Source organism: Eurytemora carolleeae, unplaced genomic scaffold (assembly GCF_000591075.1).
Source record: "Eurytemora carolleeae unplaced genomic scaffold, Eaff_2.0 scaffold475, whole genome shotgun sequence".
NCBI lineage: Eukaryota > Metazoa > Arthropoda > Copepoda > Calanoida > Temoridae > Eurytemora > Eurytemora carolleeae.
The window spans coordinates 161,103-188,470 of record NW_019396382.1 but is presented as its reverse complement, the minus strand read 5'-3'; the positions used below and the strand labels follow the sequence as shown (position 1 = coordinate 188,470).

The following is a 27,368-nucleotide window of genomic DNA, read 5'->3' as shown; positions in this document are numbered from 1 at the left end:
CTACAAAACATGGATATTGATAAACATTGTTTAATAACCATTTATTTCAGGATGTCTGTTATGATCCTAAAATATTTCATATTTCAGGATGTCTGTTATGATCCTAAAATATTTCATATTTCAGGATGTCTGTTATGATCCTTAAATATTTCATATTTCAGGATGTCTGTTATGATTCTTAAATATTTCATATTTAAGGAAGCTGTTATGATCCTAAAATATTTCATATTTATCTCTGTTGATTGTTGAAAAAAGCTTGTTATGAATTAATATTAACAAAAAAGTAGTCATCATTCTATATTGATTTAAATGCCGACAACTCTATGGTATTTCACTATAGAATGTGAACAAAATGGTTGAAATAATACACAAAACGACATAAAAGTCTTTTAATAACAATAACAATGATTATTGTGTTAAATATTCTGCACATTATGATAAAAATGCTAAAACTTTGTTAAAGAACACTTCACACTGTGATAAAATTATGAATAATATGCTTTAAATACTTCACATTGTGATAAAATTATAAATATTATGCGTTAAATACTTCACATTTTGATAAAAATTATAAATATAATGTTAAAACTAAAACATAACGAAAAAAACTAAGAATATGTAAAAATACGGCACCTTTGATTTGTAAAAATTAGTCCAAGGTTGAGAGAGCCATTGCCGCGCATCCGGAATCATTTCCGACAAGATCCGGAACCGTCGGATTCGGGCCTGATAAAAAATATTTACATTTTCTAAATAAAAATACTTTCTCTAAAACTGAACAATTAAGGAAATAAATTTTTAACATCAGTTTATAGCTTATTTAAAATCATAGAAGCCATAATTAAACGGAAATTGCGTGATGTTTTTTCAATTTCATTCTTTAATTTTCCTTTTTGGGGATTTCAGCTAGATTTCATTCAATCCTTAGGTGGGGTTTAATCGATACACTTTTTCATAATAATTTCCTTCACGATTAAAACTTTTAATTAAATTTCAAACATTTAAATTTTTTTAATTTAAAGTGATGTCAAAAAATATAACCTGAATATGCTCCCAATAGCGTTTACAATCCTCTGCAGTATGATTCTTAAACTTTATCTGTTCCCAATCCAACTTACGAGCCCTAGATAGATAGATAGATAACTTTTTCTGTTCCCAATCCAACTTACGAGCTCTTGATTAGATAAGTCGATAAATAGTTTTTTTCTGCTTTGTTACAGTGAAACCCTTCATAACGAATACATCGAAAGAATTCATCAAATGTCGTATTCTTCACTTTCTGATAATTGAATGTTGCAGATATTTAGTTTTTTAATTGAACGATTATATGGAACTCTTTAAAACTGTTTCCGCATATTCATAGCTATTTATTTATTTTCGCAAATACTGAAATTTACGTAATATAGTATAAAACTCAATGAAAAATTGTCAAGACGACATTTAATAAATTCTTCCGATGTATTCGTTATTAAGGGGTTCACTGTATTTCAATAAGAACATGTTTACTTTTGTTCATTTTAATTGCCAGCCAGGGTCTCTCGAAACAATTTTCGAAACAAAAAATGTCCTTGTATGAAAAAGATTGGAAAGGGTATTGAAGAAAATAGGAAGTAGATATGAAGGGTGGAGGAATAGTGAGAAAGAAGAAGAAAAGAACATTGAGGAATTCTTTATATCTTTCATATAATCTGGTGACACCGTTGTTTTCAAATAGAAAACTTAAGATTTATTGTTGATGTTGGTCCAAACAAAACTTTAAAGGAAAAACCAGATATTATTTCAACATTTTTTTGAATATACATAAAAAAAGGGATCAGGATTTTATATCCCCTTTAGTCATTTAAGCAAGTTTTTGTTGGCCAATCCTTCCATTTGGTGTGAAACTATGTCGAATATTTGAAAATCTTTCTTGTTAGCTTGAGCTAACCAATATTTCTTTAAAAACCCAAAAAATCGTTTACATCTATCTGACCCCGCCCCCTAGATTTTACTTCTGGACTTTCTGAAATCCAAGGTGTATAAGTAGTCCTATAAACAGATCTCTATGAAGAGAAACCTTAAAAGATTGGTTGCAGACATCCCGGCCCCATGATTTGGACAGCTTTGATGAACTTTTGATGATGAATTTTGGTTTAAGTGACAGTATAATAACCATCAAAATAAATAAAAAAAATCACAAAGAAAAAAGTGTAAAAACTTTTTAAAAACCTAAAATTTCCAATTTTCCGCTTTTAAATATCCGTAATAAATGTTGATTTCTGAGGTTTCGAACGGACAATTTGCGAATCGTGCTTTACACTTCTAAACTGCTAAATGTCCACGTAGAATTTCGTTGACGGTCCCTTTAATGTTGAATCTTTACCTTGAATCATACTTGACATGATCGTCCCTGGGCAGTTGGTGTTCTATTCGGTCCAGGAGGACCTGGAGTTCGTCCTTGGTTGGTAGGACGAGTAGGACAGGGTCATCGTCATCATATTCAGTTGAACTCTCAAGCTTCAACCCAACATCTAGAGGAGGATACAAATATAATCTTAACAAAGCAAGTGCACTCTAAACTATTAGAAATAATGTTGTGACACAATTGACATTTTTACATTTCTTGTTTTCCGTTTTCCATCCTTAATCCTAGGCATCCTATGTTCTTTATTTTTTGTTGGAACTCCCCGGTAAGCACCAATTACCGGCTTCAGAACTATTGGGACATAAATGTCCAGGGTGCGTGGAATTGTTTGAGTATTTTCCACAGATGACAACCTGTAATCTGGATTGTGCGGGGCCCGGGCAACTATAGCTATCCTCATCATGCTCCTACCTAGAGTTCTGAAGATCACCACCCAAGAAAGTAAGTAAATGGAGTGCGCAAATGTTTGAAAATAAATTTATTTTTTCTGACAAATTGTTTTTAGATAAAAAATATAAATCCCACATAATACTAATTCCAAGCGGATATGGCAAAAATCCTTTTGAAATGTCATACTTGTGATGAAATATTGGAATATAGCAAATTACAAGTTTAGAAGAGCAGATGGGAGAGATTACTCGCCTTTAATGCATATTTCTAATCCCTAAATTTTTTCAAATTTAAGCAATTGACTACTTTACTTTGCAGAATTAAAATGAAATATTTTTGTGGTACATCTCAGTCATCGCCCTAAGAAAGGTATAAAAATCCAGGAAATCTTATTGATTTGAGGTTCAACAGTACAAAGAAGCAAAAAGGTAAAATATTATTTTCTAAAAATAAAATAAAGATAAAAACCTGAATTATTTAAATCAACAATTCTTTTCCTTTTCACTACAGAGGATCCTTTCCCTGTATCCACCTTCCTTTTCTTTCCCATTCTGATATCTGGAGAAATAGTTTATAGAGTTTATATATAGTATCCCTGTATCCATACCATGTATAATGAATAACCCTGTCTCAATAGAATTAGTTTAGTTTAGTGGAGAGTGAATCCCATGTGAAATGACTAACCCTGTCTCCAATCCCATGTGAAATGACTAACCCTGTCTCCAATCACATGTTGAATGACTAACCCTGTCTCCAATCACATGTTAAATGACTAACCTTGCATCCAATCCCATGTGAAATGACTAACCCTGTCTCCAATCACATGTTGAATGACTAACCCTGACTCCAATCCTATTTATAATAACTAACCTTGCATCCAATCCCATGTTAAATGACTAACCCTTTATCCAATCCCATGTTAAATGACTAACCTTGCATCCAATCCCATGTTAAATGACTAACCCTGTATCCAATACCATGTTAAATGACTAACCCTGTATCCAATCCCATGTTAAATGACTAACTCTGTATCCAATCCCATGTTAAATGACTAACCCTGTATCAAATTCCATGTTAAATGACTAACCCTGTATCAAATCCCATGTGAAATGACTAACCCTTTATTTAATCCCATGTTAAATGACTAACCCTGTATCCAATCCCATGTTAAATGACTAACCATGTATCAAATCCCATATTTATTAACTAACCATGTCTCCCCATGTTAATTAACTATACCTGTCTCCAATCTCATGTTTATCAACTAACCCTGTCTTCGGTACCATGTTTATTGACTAACCCTGAATCCAATCCTATGTTTATTAACAACCCTGTCTCCGATAAATATCGTGTGTTTGGACCCGTAACTCACGGTTAAATTATAAACACTCGGGATACTCAATATCACAGGATATCATCTGACAATTCTCTGACTCTTTTCTCGGGAATCCATTATTTACAATTTATTCACATATTTAAACCAAAACACATTCCATTTTCACTGTAAATTGCTTTTCACATAACAATAAATGTTTTAAATGTAACTTTTCAGAGAATAAATATGATTCATTGAAGTAAAACTACAGAATTTATCAGTGTGTGGTGTAGAGGTGCAGTATATCCCGGTGCCTACTAGCTCCCGGTGTGTTGTAGCCTGCCACCCCAGTCGATATATCCAGGTCTCCCCGCACCAACCCAACAGTCAGCGCCCTCACATCTCATATCCCGGATTTTTGTCCCCGGCCAGCCCACTGAGAGTCCCCGGACCGGACCGTCTAATCCGAGCGAGGTTACCGGGCAGGCCCGACTGGGTGCGTGGTGATAGTCGGATATGGAGCTAGCCTTACTGGAATTTACTCCGGGATAATAGACCGATCCTAGCCTGACACAGGCTGGACCTGCACTCCAACCCTAGGCAAGATCACGCCAACGGTCAAATTCTAATGCGCCGAGATTTGAATTTCTCAGGAGTCTGGACAGAGAAATGTGTCCGTCAAATCTTGATAAATGGTTAGAACTAAAACACTGAATTGTCAGCTCTATCAGGTTACAGTATGGAATTGGATTTAGAAACATGGATGCATGTATGATTAACTCTCTGGTCTCCAGTTATACTATTATAAGTAGAAAATCTCTATTTTTAATCATCCTTCTCTTATACTAAACGTATACGTATTGATTTTCCATTGAGTATTATTTGATTAACGTTATCATGTGAGGTTTCAACTAAATCTACGAATTACAAGAATTACAACATATCGAGGAACATACGAAAAACTAAAAGTATTGATAGAGCTATAGATTAAAAAAGATAATATGCGAATAAAAGAAATGATTTATTTGAACTGTTCCTATTATTCTAGTGTTAAACATTTTAAAATCCCATTATTTTTGAACAAAATACGAGTTTTCAACAAATAACCCTTTTCACAAAATTCACTTTTCAGTTTAATCGAATCTCTGTTGCAAAAAAAACACAAATGATAAACAAATCTAAAATTCGGTAATGGACCAAACCTCTGTAGAATAAAAAAGTAGATGTTTCTTCCACGTTTATTGAAAATATATTTCCGTCTGGACTCTGGGTTGACCCTCGTCAGTTCTAACGATTTGTTAAAAACCACAAGAAAATAAACAAACAAAAAAGATAATTATAAAAAAAAATAATTTGGACTGTCAATCATTTGTTTATGTATGTATAGGTGTATATTTGATCATCTGCTGAGTCTATTGTAGTTAGGGTTCTTAATCGTTTTTGTAAACGATCGTTAAACGATTGTTTTTTGTTTCGTTTTCTAAAACGATCATTTCGTTTTCGGAAAAAACGACCTATTTTAAAAACGACCCACTCGTTTTGAACTTTTAGAAAACGAATAGCGATCGTTTTTGAAAACGATCGTTTTTATTAAAACGATTTGTGACCGTTTTTTATACGATTGTTTTTTAAAAAAACGATCGTTTTTGAAAAAAACATTTATTGGCAATTATGTTAACGATCGTTAACGAAGGGTTGTCGTTAACGATCGTTAACGAAACGACGAACTTTATCAAAATGGTCGTTTTAGGAAAAAATTACATGCAACTTTATTGGATGTCGTCTTACATGAAGTTTAACAGTTGGGGAGTTAAAACTCCTTGATATTTTATCAAAAACTACTTAATGATAAGTAATGATGCCCTTCAGATCGGTTTCCTCTCTTCGTTAACGATCGTTAACGAAGGGGTCGTCGTTAACGATCGTTAACGAAACGACGAATTATATAAAAACGATCGATTTGAAAAACGATCGTTTTAAAAACTACCATTTTTAAAAACGAAATTTAAAAAAAAACTATCGTTTTTAAAAACGATCGTTTCGTTTTCGATTTTTCGTCTTAGTTTTTATAACGAAACGATCGTTTTTCTGAAAAATGAAAACGTTAACATTCCTAATTGTAGTATATCAAATAAACGCGGAAACGGCTGAACCAAAAAAGCTAAAATTTGTTGTAATCTGGTCCAAATCTAAAACTTGTAATTCCACGTTTTAATATAATTATTATTAAAACAGAGAAATCCGGGAAATGTTTTACTGTAAATGCCACACATTTCCAAGGAGGGGGGTTCAGGCCATGGTAGCTAGGGCCGGGGCACGTGCCCCCCTTTTAACCGGCCGAAGGAAGGCACTTTTCTGAGACAAAAAAAATTAAAAGAAGGAAAAAAAGGGAGAAAATTGGCTTAACATCTTTTTTTGTTACCAATATTATATGTAAAGAACTTTTTTTTCTTAAAAATTGAGAGCTTTCTGAAATAAATAATTTGGGAATTTTTATTTCTATCCGTCTTGTGAAATGATATATTTTTTGTACTTTGAGAAGTATCCTTTTCTCTTCATTTATTAGATAAATGATTCTAATGAACCATCGTACTGAATAAAGTAATATGGAGATAAATTTATATTAAATACAAAATCTTGCCAGGTTTAGGAGAAGCTGTTTGTACTCATCCTCAAGCTTGCAGAGTTTTTTAGAATTTGAGTTTAAATTCGGACTCAGTCTAATTATTCATCTTAATAAACTATTATGTGTTAAAAATTTAAAAATCTAATTTTTTAGTCTACATTCATTAATTTTTACCCTTATTGAGTTTTTCAAGTAAAAATTTTTTTCGCAAAAATAACTTTTGTGCCCCCCCCCCCCTTAAGAAATTCCTAGCTACGGGCCTGGGCTGGTGGAACCCACACACCTCCCATTTTAAAACTATTTTCTTGAGATTTTGCATTAAGGTTCAATTAGTGATTAACTCTAGGAATGTATTTTCAAAAAGTTTCCCAGCTTTGTTTGAGAGCCTGAATTTTGGTGGGAATTTTTTCCTTCTCTTGTTTTGGGGGTAAATTAGTTCCAAATCTAACACTGAGAAATGGGACGAGTGTTAGATTTAAGACTAAATGCCCGTTATGCTTCTCTCCATTATAATTTTTTCATATGAAAATTGAATTTGCGTTCCTATCCTTATTTTTAAAAGTTTTTTTCTGTCCAAACTTTAAATCAAGATGATATCATAATTGTAATTGACTTCTGGACTTAAAATAAAATTGCTCCAAACAATTTTTTCGTAATTTTTTTTTGTTAAAAACTTTTGCGTATCAATTTTTTAACAATGTTTTTTTGTTTTCCTTTTTGTAAAATAAAATGGTACGAGGCAACATTAATATAATTTAATTTCAAATGTTCATCAATCATCTTTTTCTCCTTTCTCCATCTGCGCGTCCGCAGTTTCTCTTTTTCTTGCCTCCCTTTGTCCGTCTATTTGTGGCGCTGCTTTTAAAGGAATATTTACAAGTCGCTGTCTTTGAGCCATTTTAGGACAGTGCAGGATCACCATTATATACAGGGTGTCCCAAAAAACATGGGAATTCAGTGACGAATTCGATATCGCCTTTGTTATGAATTAGCATCGTAATACCTAATTTTAAAAGCCTAAATATTATTATGTCTGCTAGAGTTTATTTTATGAAAAGGGTAAAAGACTGTTAAAATGTGTCTTTAATGTCTCCGCAAGATGAACAGTGATGACGGACAAGTTTACTCTATTGTATACTGCAATTTTCTTGTTTTACTAAGTACAACCGTATTGCAGTCAAAACATAAACAAACAAAATGTGAACATAACATACAAAACTCTTACTGATTATTTAAAGAATTATTTAAGAATTATTTAAAAAGACGATATCGAATTCGCCACTGAATTCCCATGTTTATTGGGACACCCTGTAGATGTACCCTCTCCGTTTTTTTGGTTTGCTTTATTGTAATTAAAACAAGGCAAAACAGTATATTTCTGTAAAAATGCGACAAATGAAAAAATTAATTTTCCCACCATCAATGACAAAATCAGTAAAAATATTGTCCTAAAACAATTTTTCCCCTTGATCACAATTTTTCAATATTTGTATAAATTAGATTTTCCTTAAACCTACAGCACATAGATTTAGCCTGCTTATAAAAAGTCTCATTAATTTTTAAGACAGTGCAGGGTCGACTTTGAAGTGTCGGAACGCCTTGAGGTTTGATTTATTATAACTCACTTATGCTTTTCTGCTGGCTTGTAGCCCTTTACATATACATTTTAGCACTAAAAAGCACTTGTTGCTAGCTTTGGTAGAAGTAACAATACATCACCAATTAATTTAAAATTTATATGTATCTTTTTAAAATTCATGTCAATATTTGCACAATCACTATGTTTGGTGTATTTTTAATATTTCCTGCTCAAACCCTTTTTTTTGTCATTTATCTATAGATTTTATAAACAAATTATTAACTTGCTTTTTGGAACAATTTTATACTTTGCATTATCATTAACTAATTACATTTAATGTATAGGTCTGCTCCGATTGCCACATAAAGCTGCGAAGGGGGTATAGGCTGAAACTTTTAAGAGTTCTATCCGATGTTCCTGTCTCGAGAAATTGACATAAAACTGTGTCAAAATTATACCAAAACTCATATATATGCTATTTGGTATATAGGATACAGACAGAGGCACGTAGCAGCTACACTGCACTGCCATTGGTTACAGTTTTGATCACGTGATACAGATGTATCAATTGAATTATAATTTTTATCTATTAAAAATGAAAATTTATCAAATTAAATTAAAATAGGAGCAAACCTGAGGTTTTCAGGCTCCTTTGGGTTATCGTCGTTTTCAGATTGGTTGCATATTTGCTCGATTTGATTTGTTAAAAACATAGAATCTCACATAATGAGTTTTGGTATAATTTTGACACAGATTTATATCAATTCCTCCAGACGGGAACCAAGTTATAGGTCTCGATCAACTCCTGAAATGCTCAGGTTTCAGTCCAAACCCCTTTATTTTTTCCTTTACAGTCCATTTAAAGTAGAACATATTTACCTCAAATTAATTACTTACTAAATTCACAAGTTTATAAATTAGAGAAATACGAAAACCTTTCAGTGGAAATAAGCAATTTCCGATAGAAAAGAAGGATCTCGTCAGTTTGACCAGACAAAGGGTAAAATTTATTCAGATTTGTCAGTTTTTTTAAGGTGATTTCCATAGTTGAGGCAATTTTTAAAAATTCTACCGACCATAAACTAGAAACATTCAGTCTGATCGGGTCAGTTGTTAGTCAGACAAACAAAACAAAAACAGACAAGCAGAACGACTGAAGAAATCAACTGTTTATACTAACATATACATTTATTTCTTCATAAAAATTCAAAATATATAAACATAAATAAAAAAGGAATTTTCTAATATTTTCACCAAATTACATCACAACAGAATTTTCACTCAAAAAAAGAATATCCAAAATTCTAAAAATATAAATCCGTAAAAAATAATAAAAAACTAAAAATTATATAGCAAAACAAATTAAATATTGGCCTATATAGTCTTTAGACTAAATAAATTGTTCAAAATTTTAATTGACAGAAGGGGTTTCTGTTCCAACCCATACAGTAAAAATTAACTAACAAAAAACGCGCAAGTTTTTAAAAATACTGAAATTATGTTCCCCATTTTCTGCTAGAGTCTTTCTTAAACTGATTATCCAATGGTTCTTTTATAGGCAGTTTGGTACAGGGTATATAGAGGGGGGGGTGGGGGGCGGTGATGTAGTGGTTACACATTTTTCTAAATCTTTTGGACAATCATTTTGTATATCCCTAATTTTAATAACAAGATCCTCACCATGTACCTTATCTAAAATTATCATTGATCATCTTGTTAAGAAGGTTATATGATCACATGGAACACAAACTTCAAAATTATCCCTGGTTACAAAATTTTACAACAATCCCACGAAACAAAAGTTTAGAAAATAACTTCATTTTGAAGTCCATACTGTACATACAGTTAAAGATGAAAGCATGTTCTGTAAACTGTACTGTACAATAAACACTCAAGCGTTGTTTCCAATCTGATAATTGATCAGTGACTACACAGTACCAAAAGCTTAGTGATCATATTGTGATTTCATTTAAATAATTAGCCAGCACAAGTGTGGAATAAAATTCAAATTTTGCGGATCAATTTATATTGTTATTTAATACTAAACCTTCAGACCAATATTCTGATAATTGATCACGATCACTCTAAAAATGTAAATGCTTTGGAGATAAATTTATCAGGGAACAAATGGTACATTATATAAAGATTTGTTATCGTTCACAATTAATCATTTATCAAATATCACACTGTCTTTTGAAATTGATCGCACACCACACTCTATAGACTTCAATTGATCGTGAATCAAACTTCATATTCTTAAATTGATCACACTTCATATTCTTGAATTGATGAATTAGATTTGATTTCTTTCTTCTCTAGTAGGTTTCTCGTCCCCAACTTCAGTAAATTCATGTAATCCTGGAAAAAATATAAAGAACTACAAATGTCAAAAATTCAAATTTTTCCTTTATTTACTGGGTAGGTAAAAGCTGCTTAACAAACATTCTTCTTACTAATACTGATTACTGAAATCTCATTAAATGAAATGGAGAGGTCGTTGAACTGCCTGCAGCCGGCTCAAATCCTGAATCACCGATCCAAATCCTCATGGTTCTCTAACTTAAACCCGGCGGAAGGATGTTCAGAGGCCTAGCTCAATTTCAGTCCCCCTGGTACAAACCCTGGCCTTATCAACATGAGGAATATATCGCCTTTTTTATCTGTAATTTTAAAATTATGACATTTTTTTTACTTTCGCATAAATCTGCAAGTAACTTTTAAAGAAACTAGGCTTTTAGGGCACTTCACACTCATTTTCTATTTCAACTATTAACTGTGGCTTTATCTGTAAGCATCTTCTCTGTTTACAATATAAAGCAAACAAAAAAGTTTTGGGATTTCATAATATATTTTTTCGCGAAGCTTCAAATTTTTTAAAAAATCTAAAACTTTTGGATACACAATTTTGTAATTTTGAGCATCCATAAACCTTCCTTGGGGTCATGTGAGGTCCCACAAAAAATTTGGGCCCGATCAGTTCAGACGTTTTGAGTTTCATTGGATACAGACAAACAGACAGACAAGCAAAGAAGATATAAATATAAAGATAAAGGGATGAAATTTGTAAGCCTCCCCATTTTGAGAGATCCAGACCGCCCAAGGGGTTAAGAAAAAGAAAAAGAAAAAAGGTACCGTTATATGCTCCTAATAACTTAAAATTATGTGAGCACTGAACAGTCCCTTTAAGCTAAGCGCTATCCCATAAAAAACTTTTCCCTCTGGTCCCACCTTTGTGTGAAAGAATTTAAGTAGGATCGGGTGAGCGCACTCAAACTAGGAATGAAACTAACCTGGTCTAAATAACTATCTTGCAAAGGATTCCGGTCAAACTTCTCTTCACAACTTGGGTCGTTCTCACAGATCTCACGCCGCACACGTGCAGACTTGAGGTCACGACCTCCGGCAGATTTGAGGTCGCGACCGTCGATGGACTTGTTTGGAATGGTTACAGGACTTTTCAACTTTTTAGGAATATCTATTTCTTCGGTTGGTTTCTTTTCAGACTGTTGTTGATGTTGAACCACAGATTGTTGTTTAATTTCAGGATGTTGTTGAATCACAGGTTGTTCTTGAACAACAGGTTGTTGTTGAAAAGTAGGTTGTTGTTGAACATCAGGCTGTTGGTAAATAGCTTGTTGCTGTTGTTGTTGAACAACGGGTTGTTGTGGAACAACGGGTTGTTGTTGAACAATAGGTTGTTGTTGTTGAACAAAAGGTTGTTGTTGTTGAAAAACAGGTTGTTGTTGTTGAACAACAGGTTGTTGTTGAATTACAGGTTGTTGTTGAACAATAGGTTGTTGTTGTTGAACAAAATGTTGTTGTTGTTGAACAAAAGGTTGTTGTTGTTGTTGAACAAGTTGCTGTTGTTGAACAACAGGTTGTTGTTGTTGTTGAAAAACAGGTGGTTGTTGAACAACAGGTTGTTGTTGTTGTTGAACAACAGGTTGTTGTTGTTGAACAACAGGTTGTTGTTGTTGAACAACAGGCTGTTGTTGTTTTTGTTGTTGAACATCAGGCTGTTGGTAAATAGCCGATTGCTGTTGTTGTTGAACAACAGGTTGTTGTTGTTGTTGTTGTTGTTGTTGTTGTTGAAAAGCAGGATGTTGTTGAACATCAGGCTGTTGGTAAATGGCTGATTGCTGTTGTTGTTGAACAACAGGTTGTTGTTGCTGAACAGCAGGTTGCTGTTGCTGAACAGCAGGTTGTTGTTGCTGAACATCAGATGGTGGTTGAACAGCAGATTGTTTTAGCTGAACAGCAGGTTGTTGTTGTGGTTGAATAGCGGGCTGCTGTTGTTGGACTAAAGGTTGCTGGTATTGGGGATCAGGTTGATATTGTTGAAAATTTGATTGTTGTTGTAGATGGGCAACTGGTTGTTGTTGTACCAAAGGTTGTTGTTGGAAAACCGGCTGTTGTTGCTGGTCATTCAGTTGTTGTTGATTTCGAAAAACAGGCTGATTTTGCTGAACTACCTGTTGTTGTTGAATAATAGGCTGTGGTTGGATGACAGGTTGTTGTTGGACTTGTTGTTCCTGCACAGTCGGTTGCTGTTGCACTACAGATTGTGGAGGATGTTGTTGTTTCACATTAAATTGTTGTTGTACCAGCTGCTGCTGTTGCCCTATCGCTTGCTGTTGTTGAACTACCGGTTGTTGCCGCATTTCTGGAGCTAAAGGCGGTTGTTGTTCCGCAAGTTGTTGATATTGTTGTTGTACAGGTATTTGCTGCTGCTGTTGAACTATAGGTTGTTGTTCCGCAGGTTGTTGATATTGCTGTTGCATATTAATCTGTTGTTGTTGATATTGCTGTTGAACTGCAGGGGCTTGTTGTTCAGCAGGTTGTTGGTTCCCAGGTTGCTGCTGCTGTTGTTGTTGTTGTTGCACAACAGCCTTTCCTTCTGTTTCTTTCAGCTGATGCTAAAATAGTATCATATTATTTAATATTAAAGTCAAATTCTGTTCCATGAACAAATACTATGTAATCAGTAATTGTATATCACTGTCAAATGGACAGAAGTAAAGGGTCCCATGAATACATGAATACATGAATACATGAATACATGAATACATGAATATATGAATATATGAATACATGAATACATGAATACATGAATACATGAATACATGAATACATGAATACATGAAAATTTGGAAACATGAAAACATGAAAACATGAAAACATGAATACATGAATACATGAATACATGAATACATGAATACATGAATACATGAATACATGAATACATGAATAAATGAATAAATGAAAGGATGAAAGGATGAAAGGATGAAAGGATGAAAGGATGAAATTGAAAGGATGAAAGGATGAAAGGATGAAAGGATGAAAGGATGAAAGGATGAATAAATGAATAATCCACCTCCTTGAGCTGATTAAGGATCTGTTTCTGTTGATCAAGAATGATCTCCTGCTCCTTCTTCTGCCTGGCCAGCTCCTCCAGCAACTCTGCAGCAGCGTACTCCTGGGAAATATTACTAAAGGGATTGTTCAAAGATTTAAAAATACACAAATACCATTATTATATACTGTAGAAAACATAACTCGAAGATGTTCCTAAGGGTCAATTCTCTTTTGTTTCTGATTACAAAATATGGGCATTATGTGCATTTTTAAATGGTTGAACAGCCTTATTAATTACGCCACAGATTACACAGATTGGACAAGGTAGAAATTTAAAAATGTTAAATGAGATCCAGAGTTTTTGAATTAGTAAATACTAATTTGTCCGAATTTGGGCTTTAAACAAAAAGAAGGAGGGATAAGGTTTTACTTATCAATCTTTTTATCTTTATGGGACATTTTTTAGGGATAAATAAAAATAACACAAGACACCCATAGAACTGTTCAGAATAAAAATAACATAAGACACCCATAGAACTGTTCAGAATAAAAATAACATAAGACACCCATAGAACTGTTCGGAATAAAAATAACATAAGACACCCATAAAACTGTTCAGAATAAAAATAACATAAGACACACATAGAACTGTTCAGAATAAAAATAACATAAGACACCCATAGAACTGCTCAGAATAAAAATAACATAAGACACCCATAGAACTGTTCAGAATAAAAATAACATAAGACACCCATGGAACTATTCAGAATAAAAATAACAAAAGACACCCATAGAATTGTTCAGAATAAAAATAACATAAGACATCCATAGAACTGTTCAGAATAAAAATAACATAAGACACCCATAGAACTGTTCAGAATAAAAATAACATAAGACACCCATAGAATTGTTTAGGATAAAAATAATATAAGACACCCATAGAACTGTTCAGAATAAAAATAACATAAGACAGCCATAGAACTGTTCAGAATAAAAATAACATAAGACACCCATAGAACTGTTCAGAATAAAAATAACATAAGACACACATAAAACTGTTCAGAATAAAAATAAAATTAAGACACCCATAGAACTGTTCAGAATAAAAATAACATAAGACACCCATAGAACTGTTCAGAATAAAAATAACATAAGACACCCATGGAACTATTCAGAATAAAAATAACAAAAGACACCCATAGAATTGTTCAGAATAAAAATAACATAAGACATCCATAGAACTGTTCAGAATAATAAAAAAACCTTCTCTGGTTTAGGTTGATCTTCTGCTTCGGCAGCTTTTCCAGGCTCTTTTACTTTCAGATTTTCCTTGACATCTTCAGAGTTAGCGTTTTTCTTATCATCGTGTTCCAGAGCATCCGGAACAAACTTCTTTTTTTCATCATGTTCCAGGTTATTAGGAACGTCCTTCTGATCCTTGTGTTCCTGAGCGTCTGAAACATCTAATTTCTTATCATCATGTTCCTGTGAGTCAGGAACATCTTTCTTCTCCACAGATTTAGTATCTTCAGGTTCCTCTGGAACAACTGGCTCAATTCTTGTCTCCTGTATTCCAGGTTTATTAAAATCTTTCAATGGTGAATATTTTTCAAAATATTTTAAAGACATTTTAGTTGGAAGATCTTAAACTTGGTTTTTGTTTCGCGACCAAATGGCCTCGATCTATTTCATGAAACGCCCCTGGAATTTCTGGTCTGTTGCTGTCAAATTCCCAGTTCTTTAATATTTTATTTGACATTTTGAAAATAAAAACTTATCATCCTCATCAGGCATCTTTAGACCATTCCCTTGTCAGGTCCCTCTCACTTTTTAATATCAATTCCACACTTTTAGAGCTTTAAGCAAACAGATCTTATTTTACACAATTATGTTTTGAACAAAAATGTTCCATTTTCCCAAAACTGAAGTGACTAAACTAAATCAGTTATTTTTACCACGTTCCATTCAAAGTTTTAAATTTCATTTCATTAGAAATTAAAAAATATAAATCAAATTAGAAAGAAATAAACCTCTTCCTTGTTATCATTCTTAACCTCTTTATTTTTCTCATTCTTCAGCTCTTCGTTCTTGATACTTGAAGAAGAGGAGGAGGAGGAGGAGGAGGAGGAGGAGGGAACATCCTTCCCTACCTCGTTAGATAATTTCTTGATTAACTCCTCTCCTTTTTGTTCTACCTCATCAGATAAATCTGGAAATGGAGTTTTATTACATGATTACTGAGTCATTCTTTAAGGGACGATGTTTAGCGCTTTCTATTAACCTAACAAATTAATTGCTGCTCTTTAAGTTTTTTGCGGATTTTTCTGTTAAACCCTACTAAAGTTATTTGGATACAGACAGACAGTGCATAGGATTCAATTAATTTTGATCCGCACTAGGAAAATAGATCCGGATCAAGGTCATGAACATTTTTAATTTTTATTACCAAAGCAGAATAGTCAATTACTTTCTTCTTTTTCCCCGCTTATTCAAATGTTATAACTTGACGAACAATTCAAAGATCAGGAATTTCATTTAATCTCATTTTTTTAACAGTTCAGATTTTGGGTTTGAGAGTAAAAAGTTTTTTACCCCCCAGTCATTGGTTGATATTTTGCCCCTTGGGTCCGGATCCGTGGATCCGCATATTTTTGCGGATCCAACGGATCAGGACTCTAAGCACTGTAGACAGACAAGCAAATATCTGTAAGAAGATTAAAAATGGTAAGTTTTACAAAGTAAAAATATTTGAAATAAATACCAAATCTCGAACTAAAATAAACATACAGATTAAAATGTGAAATCCATGTGACGAGTTAAAGGTCTTCACCTTTTGGACGATGGAGGGGGTTTGCATCAAATTTAGGTTTGATAAAGCTAGGACCCGGAGAACCAGGAGAACTGGAGGAACTTGATCTCTCAACCAGGTTCACATAGGTTCCCAGAATGAGGGTTATTATTCCTGAATCATTGAAACTATTTTAACTAGACCTATTCATTAGACCTATTAAACCAGATTTAATCATTAACAGTTATTACAACCAGATCTAAACATTGGAACTATTACATCCAGATCTAACCATGGGAACTATTACAACCAGATCTAAACATTGGAACTATTACAACCAGATCTAATCATGGGAACTATTACAACAAGGTCAAACATTGGAACTATTACAACCAGATCTATCCATGGGAACTATTACAACCAGATCTAAACATTGGAACTATTACATCCAGATCTAATCATGGGAAGTATTACAACCAGATCTAAACATTGGAACTATTACAACCAGATCTAATCATGGGAACTATTACAACCAGGTCAAACATTGGAATTATTACAACCAGATCTAATCATGGGAACTATTACAACCAGATCAAACATTGGAACTATTATAACCAGATCTAAACATTGAACCTATTAAATCATTCCAACTATTACAACTAGATCTAAACATTGGAACCATTACAACCAGATCTAAACATTGGACCTATTACAACCAGATCAAACATTGGAACTACTACAACCAGATCTAAACATTGGAACTATTACAACTAGATTTAATCATTGAACCTTTTTAATCATTCGAACTATTACAACCAGATTATACAATTGGAAGTAAAACAACCAGATCTAACCATTGTAACTATTACAACCAGATCTAACCATTGTAACTATTACTACCAGATATAACCAAAGGAGCTATTACAACCAGATATAACCATTGGAACTATTACTACCAGATATAACAATAGGAACTATTACAACCAGATATAACCATTGGAACTATTACAACCAGATCTAATCATTGGAACTATTATAACCAGATCTAATCATGGGAACTATTACAACCAGATCTAACCATTGTAACTTTTACAACCAGATCTAAACATTGTAACTATTACAACCAAATCTAATCATTGGAACTATTATGACCAGATATAACCATTTGAACTATTACATCCAGATATAACCATTGGAACTATTATAACCAGATCTAACCATTGGAACTATTCCTACAATATGTTACAATTAGAACTTTCTGTCTTCTGTCTGTATCTAATTATCTTCCAAACCTATTTGAACTGTTACTAGATGTAACTAGATGTCACTGACCTACGGCTAGAACACCCCTAGCTGCCAGCCTCTCTGTGGTATTTTTAGAGGTTAGCTTCAGAAATGCAACAGCCGGGAATATGACACAGATTGAAGCACCTAAACAAAACATTTTTTAGTAAATATATTATCAAAAATAGAAGTTTAGTAGAAGGTATGCAAAAAGATCAAAACCACTAGACTATACACAGTCCCTTTAGTCTAATATAATGATGGCCACCACTAGACTATACACAGTCCCTTTAGTCTAATATAATGATGCCCAACACTAGACTATACACAGTCCCTTTAGTCTAATATAATGATGCCCACCACTAGACTATAAACAGCCCCTTTAGTCTAATATAATGATGCCCACCACTAGACTATACACAGCCCCTTTAGTCTAATATAATGATGCCCACCACTAGACTATACACAGCCCCTTTAGTCTAATATAATGATGCCTACCACTAGACTATACACAGTCCCTTTAGTCTAATATAATGGAGCCCACCACCAAACTATACACAGTCCCTTTAATATAATGATACCCACCACTCGACTATACACAGTCCCTTTAATCTAATATAATGATGCCCACCACTAGACTATACACAGTCCCTTTAGTCTAATATAATGATGCCTACCACTAGACTATACACAGTCCCATTAATCTAATATAATGATGCCCACCACTAAATTATACACAGTCCCTTTAGTCTAATATAATGATGCCTACCACTAGACTATACACAGTCCCTTTAGTCTGATATAATGATGCCTACCACTAGACTATACACAGTCCCTTTAATCTAATATAATAATGCCCACCACTAGACTATACACAGTCCCTTTAGTCTAATATAATGATACCCACCACTAGACTATATACAGTCCCTTTAATCTAATATAATAATGCCCACCACTAGACTATACACAGTCCCTTTAGTCTAATATAATGATGCCTACCACTAGACTATACACAGTCCCTTTAATATAATATAATGGTGCCTACCACTAAACTATACACAGTCCCTTTAATATAAAATAATGATGCCTACCACTAGACTATACACAGTCCCTTTAATCTAATATAATAATACCCACCACTAGACTATGTACAGTCCCTTTAATCTAATATATTACCCATGGTAGATCCTACTAGACCAAGAACTAGTTCAATATCTGGTATAATGATGCCCACCACTAGCGCCACAGATATCACAAACAGGGTGATCAGATTAAATCTAACATAAACAAAACTTGAACATTAGAATAAATAAACAAACAAACAAACAAACAAACACCCAAACACCCAAACAAGCAATCAACCACCATTCCTAGAAGTCATGGCTCAGATTTCATCAAAAATAACCGTAAAAGCTAAGAATAAATGAATATTAAGAACACAATTTATCTATTTAGTTAGAGAGAATTGAACTAATTCTTTAGCATGACCGAGGACCAAATTTAATGAATAGCATAAAGTAGTTGAACTGCATAAACTAAGTTGAACCACTTTTTAAAAACTTGAATAGGCACATGAGAAAAGTGGTTCTACTTAGTCTACTCTGTATCAAATTCAACTACTTCTCAAAATTCATTAAATCGGACAGAAAGTTAGTCTAAGTTAAGTCTGTATAAGTCAATTCCAAGCCAAGTCAATGAGTCCTTAGTGCAGTTTTTATCATCATTTTTTCATTTTCAGGTCTTGTTTAAAAAGTTCAGACAAAACTGATATTTCTAGAAGTTATTTTGAAATGACCCAAATGCGAATATTTTTTACCCGCTTTTTATTTTGAAAATGACAATTAAAACAAAGTTGTGAACAAGAAAAAATATGTTTACAAATCTCATTTTTTTCCTTTGGAATTGGAGGCTGATAATTAAGTCTTTTATAAAAAGAAATTTTCATCTTTTGTAAATATTTCAATATCATAAAAATTTTGTCTTTTAATAATACACTAACAATATTTGTTAAACTGCAATAATAACAACAATATTAATAATGCTAAATCATTACTGATCTAGTTACCTGGTGGGGGGCATGTAATCGTTGACTAATCCTGATCTAGTTACCTGGTGGGAGGCATGTAATCGTTGACTAGTTCTGTAGATCCGATGCCTTGGTAAGTCTAAATAGAGTTGCAACAATACAAATTTGTTTTTCTGTTTTTTATGATTGGATATCCGATCATATCTCATGAACCCCTTAACCTAATTTACTCAAATTTGGATTGTGGAACTTAGTAGAAACACGGGAATGTTCTTAGCTAGGTAATTAGTTAAATAGGTTTACTCTTGTAAAGAAAACTTGGTTTTATTGCAAAGCTGGCTTCCCAGGCTAGGATGAATAACAAATAGTAATCTCTGTTTGCCAGTTTTGTTTTTGTTTGAATGCCCGATCATAACTCATTAACCCCATTGACCGAGTTGCTTTAGATTTTGTTAATGGAACTCGGTAGAACCACAGGAATGTTCATAATTTATTTTTGAAAGTCTAAGTTGAGTGGATCGACTGAAATAACAAAAATTTAGTTATCGACCAAGTGCGGGTAAACGACATTTACTGCATTATCAATGTGACACAGAAGGCCAAAAAATGAAATTCTATAATATTGAATCTTGTTCAATCAAAATCATGCCATTTTCTATTTTGCCCCTGAAAATTCCAATTTCATCTTTTCAATTATTCGAGGAGGCCCGGCCCTCCCAATACGAAAATAACTGATTGCACTTTACTATCAAATTAAACCTATAAATCTTGAATGCTCTGTAAACTTTAGTATCGAATTAAACCTATAAGTCTTAAATGCTCTGTAAACATTAGTATCAAGTTATAGCTATATCATCATATCATATCATACAGCTAGGGATGCGTCCAACAGCTCCTTGACCTACAAGGGGTATGCCATCACAATCCCCTATAGGTGAAGGCTTTTCAGCCTGACATGGTTTAAACCTAACGTCGGACACACGACCAAATTTGAGCCATGTCACCGGTCTGATTCCTTTTGTCAGTTAGTTGCCAAACAGTTGTATTAAATACATATTTAAATGCTGACAGAGAGAATCTCCCTCCCTGTTAACTGAGTGCTTAAGAAGGGTATTCATGAGATGAAACGATATATTTAATGTCTATTATAGAAAATGTTAAAATTTTTTTTTAAAATGAATTGATAAATAAGCTTATAATAAGTTATTGAGTTATAGAGAAGGGATTCATAAAATGAACCGAAAAATTGATTATATGATAAATTATAAAGTTCTATAGATAGTGGAATTCATAAAATGAATCGACAAATAGATTATATGATAAATTTAAAATTATATAGAGAGTGGGATTCATTAGATGAATCGACAAAGAAATTATATGAAGGGATTCATAAAATGAATCGACAAAGAAATAATGTGAAGGGATTCATAAAATGAATCGACAAAGAAGTTATATGAAGGGATTCATAAAGCTTGAATGCTCTGTAAACTTTAGTATCCAATTATACCTATACATCTAGAATGCTCTGTAAACTTCAGTATACAATTATACCTATAAATCTAGAATGCTCTGTAAACTTTAGTATCCAATTATACCTATAAATCTAGAATGCTCTGTAAACTTTAGTATCCAATTATACCTATAAATCTAGAATGCTCTGTAAACTTTAGTATACAATTATACCTATAAATCTAGAATGCTCTGTAAACTTTAGTATACAATTATACCTATAAATCTAGAATGCTCTGTAAACTTTAGTATCCAATTATACCTATAAATCTAGAATGCTCTGTAAACTTTAGTATCCAATTATACCTATAAATCTAGAATGCTCTGTAAACTTTAGTATACAATTATACCTATAAATCTTGAATGCTCTGTAAACGAAGTGAGAATGTTTCCTCCAAAATCGTGACCGCAGAATGCAATGTAGCCAAAAAATCCTAAAAACACAAGTATAATTGCCAAGCAAATTTTGGAAACGTTAATTTTTTAATGAAACGAAAACGAAACAGTAGGATACCAAAAATGTTAATTTAAATGATACTAATAATATCAATGGTTCGAAGAAATATGTTATTAACCAATAAGTTTTTGAGAATTTGTTTCATAAAAAGTTTATATTGAAACCACTAATGTTTAACGTAATTTTTTTCTCTCATAAAATCAAGATTTTCAAAAATATAATATAACCGTGGGTTTATCTGAGTAAATCCATTTAAGGATTAAGTGAAGTAAGCGTAATTTTAAGTGACCCAGTGTGAAAAGATGACAAGGCCCGATTCACAACGGTATCTTTCCTTTATCTGATCATTAATATGGGAGATAACGTCATTTTCTAGACTTAAAAATGTTTTATTCTGATAATTGCTTTAAGTTTCCCTGTAGTAGTTGGGCGCTATTCTCATTTGTTAAGAAACTAAAATGGAAAATAATTAGTTATCAAAATTATAAAAAATTTAAATCTAATTAGTGCTTTATCGTTTTGAATCGGACATAGGCATCTTTGCATGCACGGTCCCTTAAAATTACGCTTAAAGTCCCTTTAAATACATTTTATAGTATGTGGAGTAGATCCAATAGATGAATACCGATAGTTATATAGAGTCCAGAGCAGAGATTCACTGCCCCCTTGATAACTTGGTTCATCTTGGGAAGAGATGCGTCGGGTAGGGTTGCGTACACCTAAATAAGATGCGTCAGGAAAAATTGCGTAAACCTAAAACATTTGCACCAGGAAGGCTTTCATACGTCTGGACAAGCAGCGTCAGGAAGGATTGCATCCGTCTATATAAGATGAGTCAGTAAGAAGCGTCAGGATGGCTATCATTCACATAAAAAAGATGCGTCAGGAAGACTTCGAATCGTTGAATTGACTGGTCGTCTTATCTAAAGGACTTATTTCTTTAAAGCAACTATTTTGGATCCTATTCCATTTCAATGTTAAAAAATTCGTTTTCTCTATTACCTCGAATACGTTAGTCTGACAAGCCAGGGCCATCGAGAATATAGGAAAGCATTGAAGCATGCCAGCAGGTCGCCAGATGTTAACTTGATCCAACCAATTCATCGAGGTGAAGGTTGGGACTGCTTCTAGTACAACCCTGTACAATTATTATTAACAATCAACCTATAATGAAAACAGGGTTGAGCTCCGCCAATTACCCTGGTCTTTATGAGAGTTATTACAATGCAAACAGGGTTGTGCAATGTACATAATATAAATACTGGCAAGTCAAAAAAATTTATTTATATAACCAGTTCATTAAGTTGAATGTTATAACACATCCAGAAAGGTGTTACGTAATTTCCCAAGTGACAACTTCCCAAGTGACAACTTCCCAAGTGTGCAATTTCCCAAGCGGCAACTTTCCAAAGGTTAAGTTAGGTTCTCTGAGATACCGCAGGTTGCAATTGGGGCTAACCGCTATGGGTAGAATGGGCTACTGGGGCAAGCGCTGCGGCTTGAACAGGCTAGGGGACGATCGCTGCGGCTAGGACGGACTTGGGAAAAAGCGTTTGGGAAATTGCACATTTAGGAAGTGGCCACTTTGGAAAATACCCTTGGGAAGTTGCCGCTTGGGAAAAAGCGTTTGGGAAAGTACTAACATTATAACTGTGAATGATATTACGGGACATGCATTAACTTAACCTCCGAAACTGTTTAGATAACATGAGAACATAAGACAATTTCCTTCATCCTTAAAAAGAAGAAAGTAAAAGACCGGCTTGATGATTTTTTACTTCATAATTTTTTTTATGTCAAAATTACATCCCCCGGCTCCATGATGTTAAACACTATGTATATTTACCTAAAAACCACAACTAAATAGAAGATGATACTGGTTGCACAGATTACTTGTAAGCTCTCAATGTTCCTCAGCAAGGACAGGGGCAAGGCAACAAACAAACCAAGACCTCAATTATTTTAATATAAATAGTTATTTATAATTAGTTTGAAATTTTTAAAGCAAAATACTATGACAAAGCTGTATTTCTTACTGAAATGGGACAAATATCGATAATTTTTTGCCAAGTCTAAATTATGGTAAAGTTATTGGTCTCAGTTGTACTTTGTACAAGAGTATGCATTTTGTTGAAAAATCATTTTCCCCACTTTACCACCCCCCCCCTCCCTATAAAAATGAACAAAAAACCCTTATCAAAAATCGCACTCAATGCGAGTGCGATTTTTGATAGGGTTTCTCATCGCTGACTTTTTTTTTTTTTTTTTTTGGGGGGGGGGTTACATTATTAACGAAAGGGTAAAACTTCCCAGGTTCTGTCCAGTTTTTGTTCTTTCTCCCCCCACCTGACTGGTTGTACCTGTAAGAATGACCAGCCTGAGATTAGCTGTCTGTTCTATGCCTGTGAACTCTGCTAGGAGAGGGGGTCCAAGGTCACCCATCACAACGAAAAATGCAATGGCAGTTCCCACAAGAAAACCGATTATTCCAAGCTAAACAAAACATAGTAAAATAGCTAGCCTACCATCCATCATCATTCCGAGGAATACAAAAAATCAATTGAAGAAATGCTTATCAAAAAATGAAATTTGCTTTCTTATTTAAAATTAACACTCCTCTCCTGGTCCGGAGACGGACTAAAAAAAAGCTGATGAAAAAGTAACCACAGATCTTAAAATAGGAAAATATTGAGCTTTTAAAATCATTTAGCTCAAAATTGTATATTACTTCTAGCTTAACAGCATTCTTGAAGAGACTGCCGTTGTATTTCACAACGATAATATTTAAGTCTGAATATAATCAATACTGTGGTAGACGTTGTCATATTTTTTACTTCAAAAAGTGTTTAATTCTGATACTATACTCCTTTGTTTCGGAAGGCGAAATGCACAAGTCACTTAAAAGATAAACCATAAATGATAAATGATAAACGATAAACAATACATACAAATATCATGCATTTTTTAGCAGACAAAGCTATTAAAGCTACCGACGTGAATCGGAAATGCCCCACTGTAAATGTAATCACTTGAAATTACGGATACAGTCCCTTAAACTTCTTGGTGGGCAGAATTTTGCTTTGTGAAAAGTCTTACCAATCCTAGTCGTGGAGCCTAAGATGCTAAAAAAATATTTTTTTCCTGTTAAATCTTTGTTCAACTTTCTTTGTTTTTAAACATATTTATGAGAGATAGTTCACCAATTCAAGTAATTTGTTCAAACAAAAAAGGTTTTTAAACATCACCCATTTTTCCGTAATTAATTTAATGTTATTTCCGTCTGATCTGACCTCGACTAGTAGTTTCCCTGTGTTTCCATATGTGTGAAACGCCAGATATTCAAAATTTCTTCGGCGAGCCAACATTGCAGACTTCAACAACAGATGACAAGCCAACTAAACAAGTAATTATATAATTTAGTTTAAGTATAAATGGTAGAATCCGGGTCTAAGTGTCGTTGCGCGCCCATCTTCTATTTAAACTTTTTATTGTTGCTTTATCTTTTCTGCATTTTTTCTTCGATAAAACAATTATATATTTTTTTCTGGCAGATTCACATTTTTTTTTTTAAATGATACGAAAATTATTTTTTTTTTGGGCTGGGATCATGTAAGGTCCCACAGAAAATGTGGGGCCTGATCGGTTCAGCAGTTCTGACGTTTATTGGTAAAACAAAAAGACAAGAAATTGCACCCCGCGACTGACGGGTTTCCCGACGTAACGCGATCCGACTGGAACAGCAGAGAGCCTGCCTATACGCGCATTTTCACAAGGTTTTTATCTATAAAAATACTAAACCGGTATCTATCTCAAATATTAATCAATAAGAGACGGTCAGCAAGCTAGCAGCATACAAATTAGAAAAAAAGAACAAATTTTGAAATTTTTCGTTCATAAAAGAATATAAATATTTCTTCAAAACAAAATTAGATGAACTTTTAACAATAATTCGAAGAAGACAAGAACATTATCTAAAATCGCAATTTTTAACATTCAACACCAGAATTAGAGAATTAGCTCTTATTCACTATCAAACAGTTTTCATCATGAGCCAATAGTGGAAATAAATTTAATAGTTTTATGCACATAAATTTTTTTCATTATTTATTATTTAAATATACATATTTAATTTCTTACTTTGACTAGTACTCCAGACAAAATGATCATCAGAGCAGCAAGCAATATTCCGCACTAAAACATACTTTTGTTAACCATTAACTTTAAGATCTCTCCGTGTAATGTCGTCTTTAACTTAAATCCCCTCTCGGAGACACCAAACCAAATAATTTTAGCCCCCTTTTCTTTGTTCTCCGGTAACAGAGTCTGAACACTCTTGTTTATTGTGAATCCATTTCAAAAGTTAAACAAAGAATATTTTCATATCAAGAATTAGTGACTTTCGTTAATATTCAACTGTCATTTATTTCAAAAGTTTAAAAACGTCTTTTAGTACTTATCAACAATAAGTTAACCCCTTTATCATCCGCTAATAAATCGTAAGATTTTTTCTATTATTAATATTTATTATAACAGTTGTACAAGTAACCAACTTATAATTTATGTAATTTTTCAGGAAATAAAGCTTTTGTTATCGATTTTCTTGAGACGGGGATTACTCTGTTGTGTGTGTTTGCGGCCAACCTGGAAAGATTTGTTTGGGGGAAATATATACCCTCCACTAGTGTTCCAACGGGCCTATTGTTCAATTTTATCTGGTGTGTTTGCTGTTATCCGTTAACAACTTTATTTAAAGGGACTTCACCATTTTATCATTCAAGGGCTTCAGATAATTCATTTAAAACATTTCTACAAGACTAGGCTGCGCCCATTTACTATTTAAATTTTTAATTGTGGTTCTATGAGTGAGCATTCTCTTTGTACAATATAAAAATAATATAAAAAGTTCAGGGATTTAATATTTTCCCGCGCATTTATAAAACTTTGCTAGTCTATTTGTATCTAATAAACGTCAAAACGGCTGAACCGATCGGGCCCAAATTTTGAGGGGGACCTTACATGATACCAGGGAAAGTTTATACTTTATAGATCAAACATTTTCAAAAAATATTTGAAATCCACATTTTTTTTTATTTATAAAATCCGCGAACTTTATTTGTTTTGTTTTACAATTCACAAAGAGAAAATGTGCACAATTGAAATAGAAGATTTCGCGCCCTAAAAGCCTAGTTTTAAAAAATTATACACAAATCAAAATTTGTTGGAGACGGCCTTCCCTGAGGTCATTTAAGAACTAACAGAAAATTTGGACGCGATCGGTTTTGACGTTTATTTGATAAAAACGGACAAACAGGCAAGCAAAGAAAAGACATAAGCAGCGTCGAAGAAGATAACTAGTTTGAAACTCGAGGATTTCCACAATTCCCTATTGCGTAGTGAATCGTTTATGGCATTCTTAATTTTAAAGCTCTCCTAATAAAGTAAACAATCAATTTTTTATTTCAATTTTTGTGTTTACCTGTTTAAAACAGTACGGCATAGCTAGGATGCTAACTCCTATAATACTGTTAGCTAACGTTACAACTGACGTCAACATTTTCATAAATTTTGGCACAAACTGATTATCTAAATTTCTAAACTTGATATGCTCAATCTGGTTCCCGCATCACACACATTG

The 27,368-nt window shown here is 33.3% G+C and overlaps 3 protein-coding genes across 3 annotated transcripts; all 3 read right to left on the bottom strand.

The window, feature by feature from the left end:
* Positions 1-30: 30 nt before the first annotated feature.
* Positions 31-4,597, bottom strand: LOC111702119 (nucleolar transcription factor 1-A). Its single transcript, XM_023473697.1, has 6 exons — positions 4,034-4,597; positions 3,263-3,352; positions 2,363-2,510; positions 1,042-1,123; positions 634-726; positions 31-66 (listed from the first exon to the last, which is right to left on the bottom strand). The coding sequence occupies exons 1-6, from the start codon at positions 4,047-4,049 to the stop codon at positions 31-33; spliced, it is 465 nt and encodes a 154-aa protein (XP_023329465.1). The 5' UTR covers positions 4,050-4,597.
* Positions 4,598-10,700: 6,103 nt separating this feature from the next.
* On the bottom strand, positions 10,701-12,129 carry LOC111702126 (ovarian abundant message protein; the record flags this gene model as incomplete). Its single annotated transcript, XM_023473705.1, has 2 exons — positions 10,701-10,974; positions 11,605-12,129. Coding segments are annotated over 2 exons (555 nt in total), but the record flags the coding sequence as incomplete, so codon positions are not given.
* An 18-nt stretch (positions 12,130-12,147) lies between these two features.
* LOC111702118 (putative uncharacterized protein DDB_G0271606) lies at positions 12,148-27,312 on the bottom strand (the record flags this gene model as incomplete). The annotated part of the gene is made up of 16 exons (XM_023473696.1): positions 27,210-27,312; positions 25,871-25,924; positions 25,024-25,128; positions 24,094-24,226; positions 23,580-23,685; positions 22,736-22,871; positions 22,359-22,452; positions 21,613-21,710; positions 19,807-19,988; positions 18,918-19,018; positions 17,790-17,888; positions 16,500-16,631; positions 15,700-15,878; positions 14,933-15,235; positions 13,689-13,790; positions 12,148-13,230 (listed from the first exon to the last, which is right to left on the bottom strand). Coding segments are annotated over exons 1-16 (2,991 nt in total), but the record flags the coding sequence as incomplete, so codon positions are not given.
* Between the last annotated feature and the right edge of the window lie 56 nt (positions 27,313-27,368).

What these genes read in the sequence shown, in the direction of transcription:
- LOC111702119 (XM_023473697.1), bottom strand. An exon ending in TGTTGATTTAAATAATTCAG is followed by an intron (nt 2,511 to 3,262) that starts GTTTTTATCTTT and finishes ATCCTCCTCTAG; the next exon opens with ATGTTGGGTTGAAGCTTGAG. An exon ending in GCTATTGGGAGCATATTCAG is followed by an intron (nt 727 to 1,041) that starts GTTATATTTTTT and finishes ATTTTTTATCAG; the next exon opens with GCCCGAATCCGACGGTTCCG.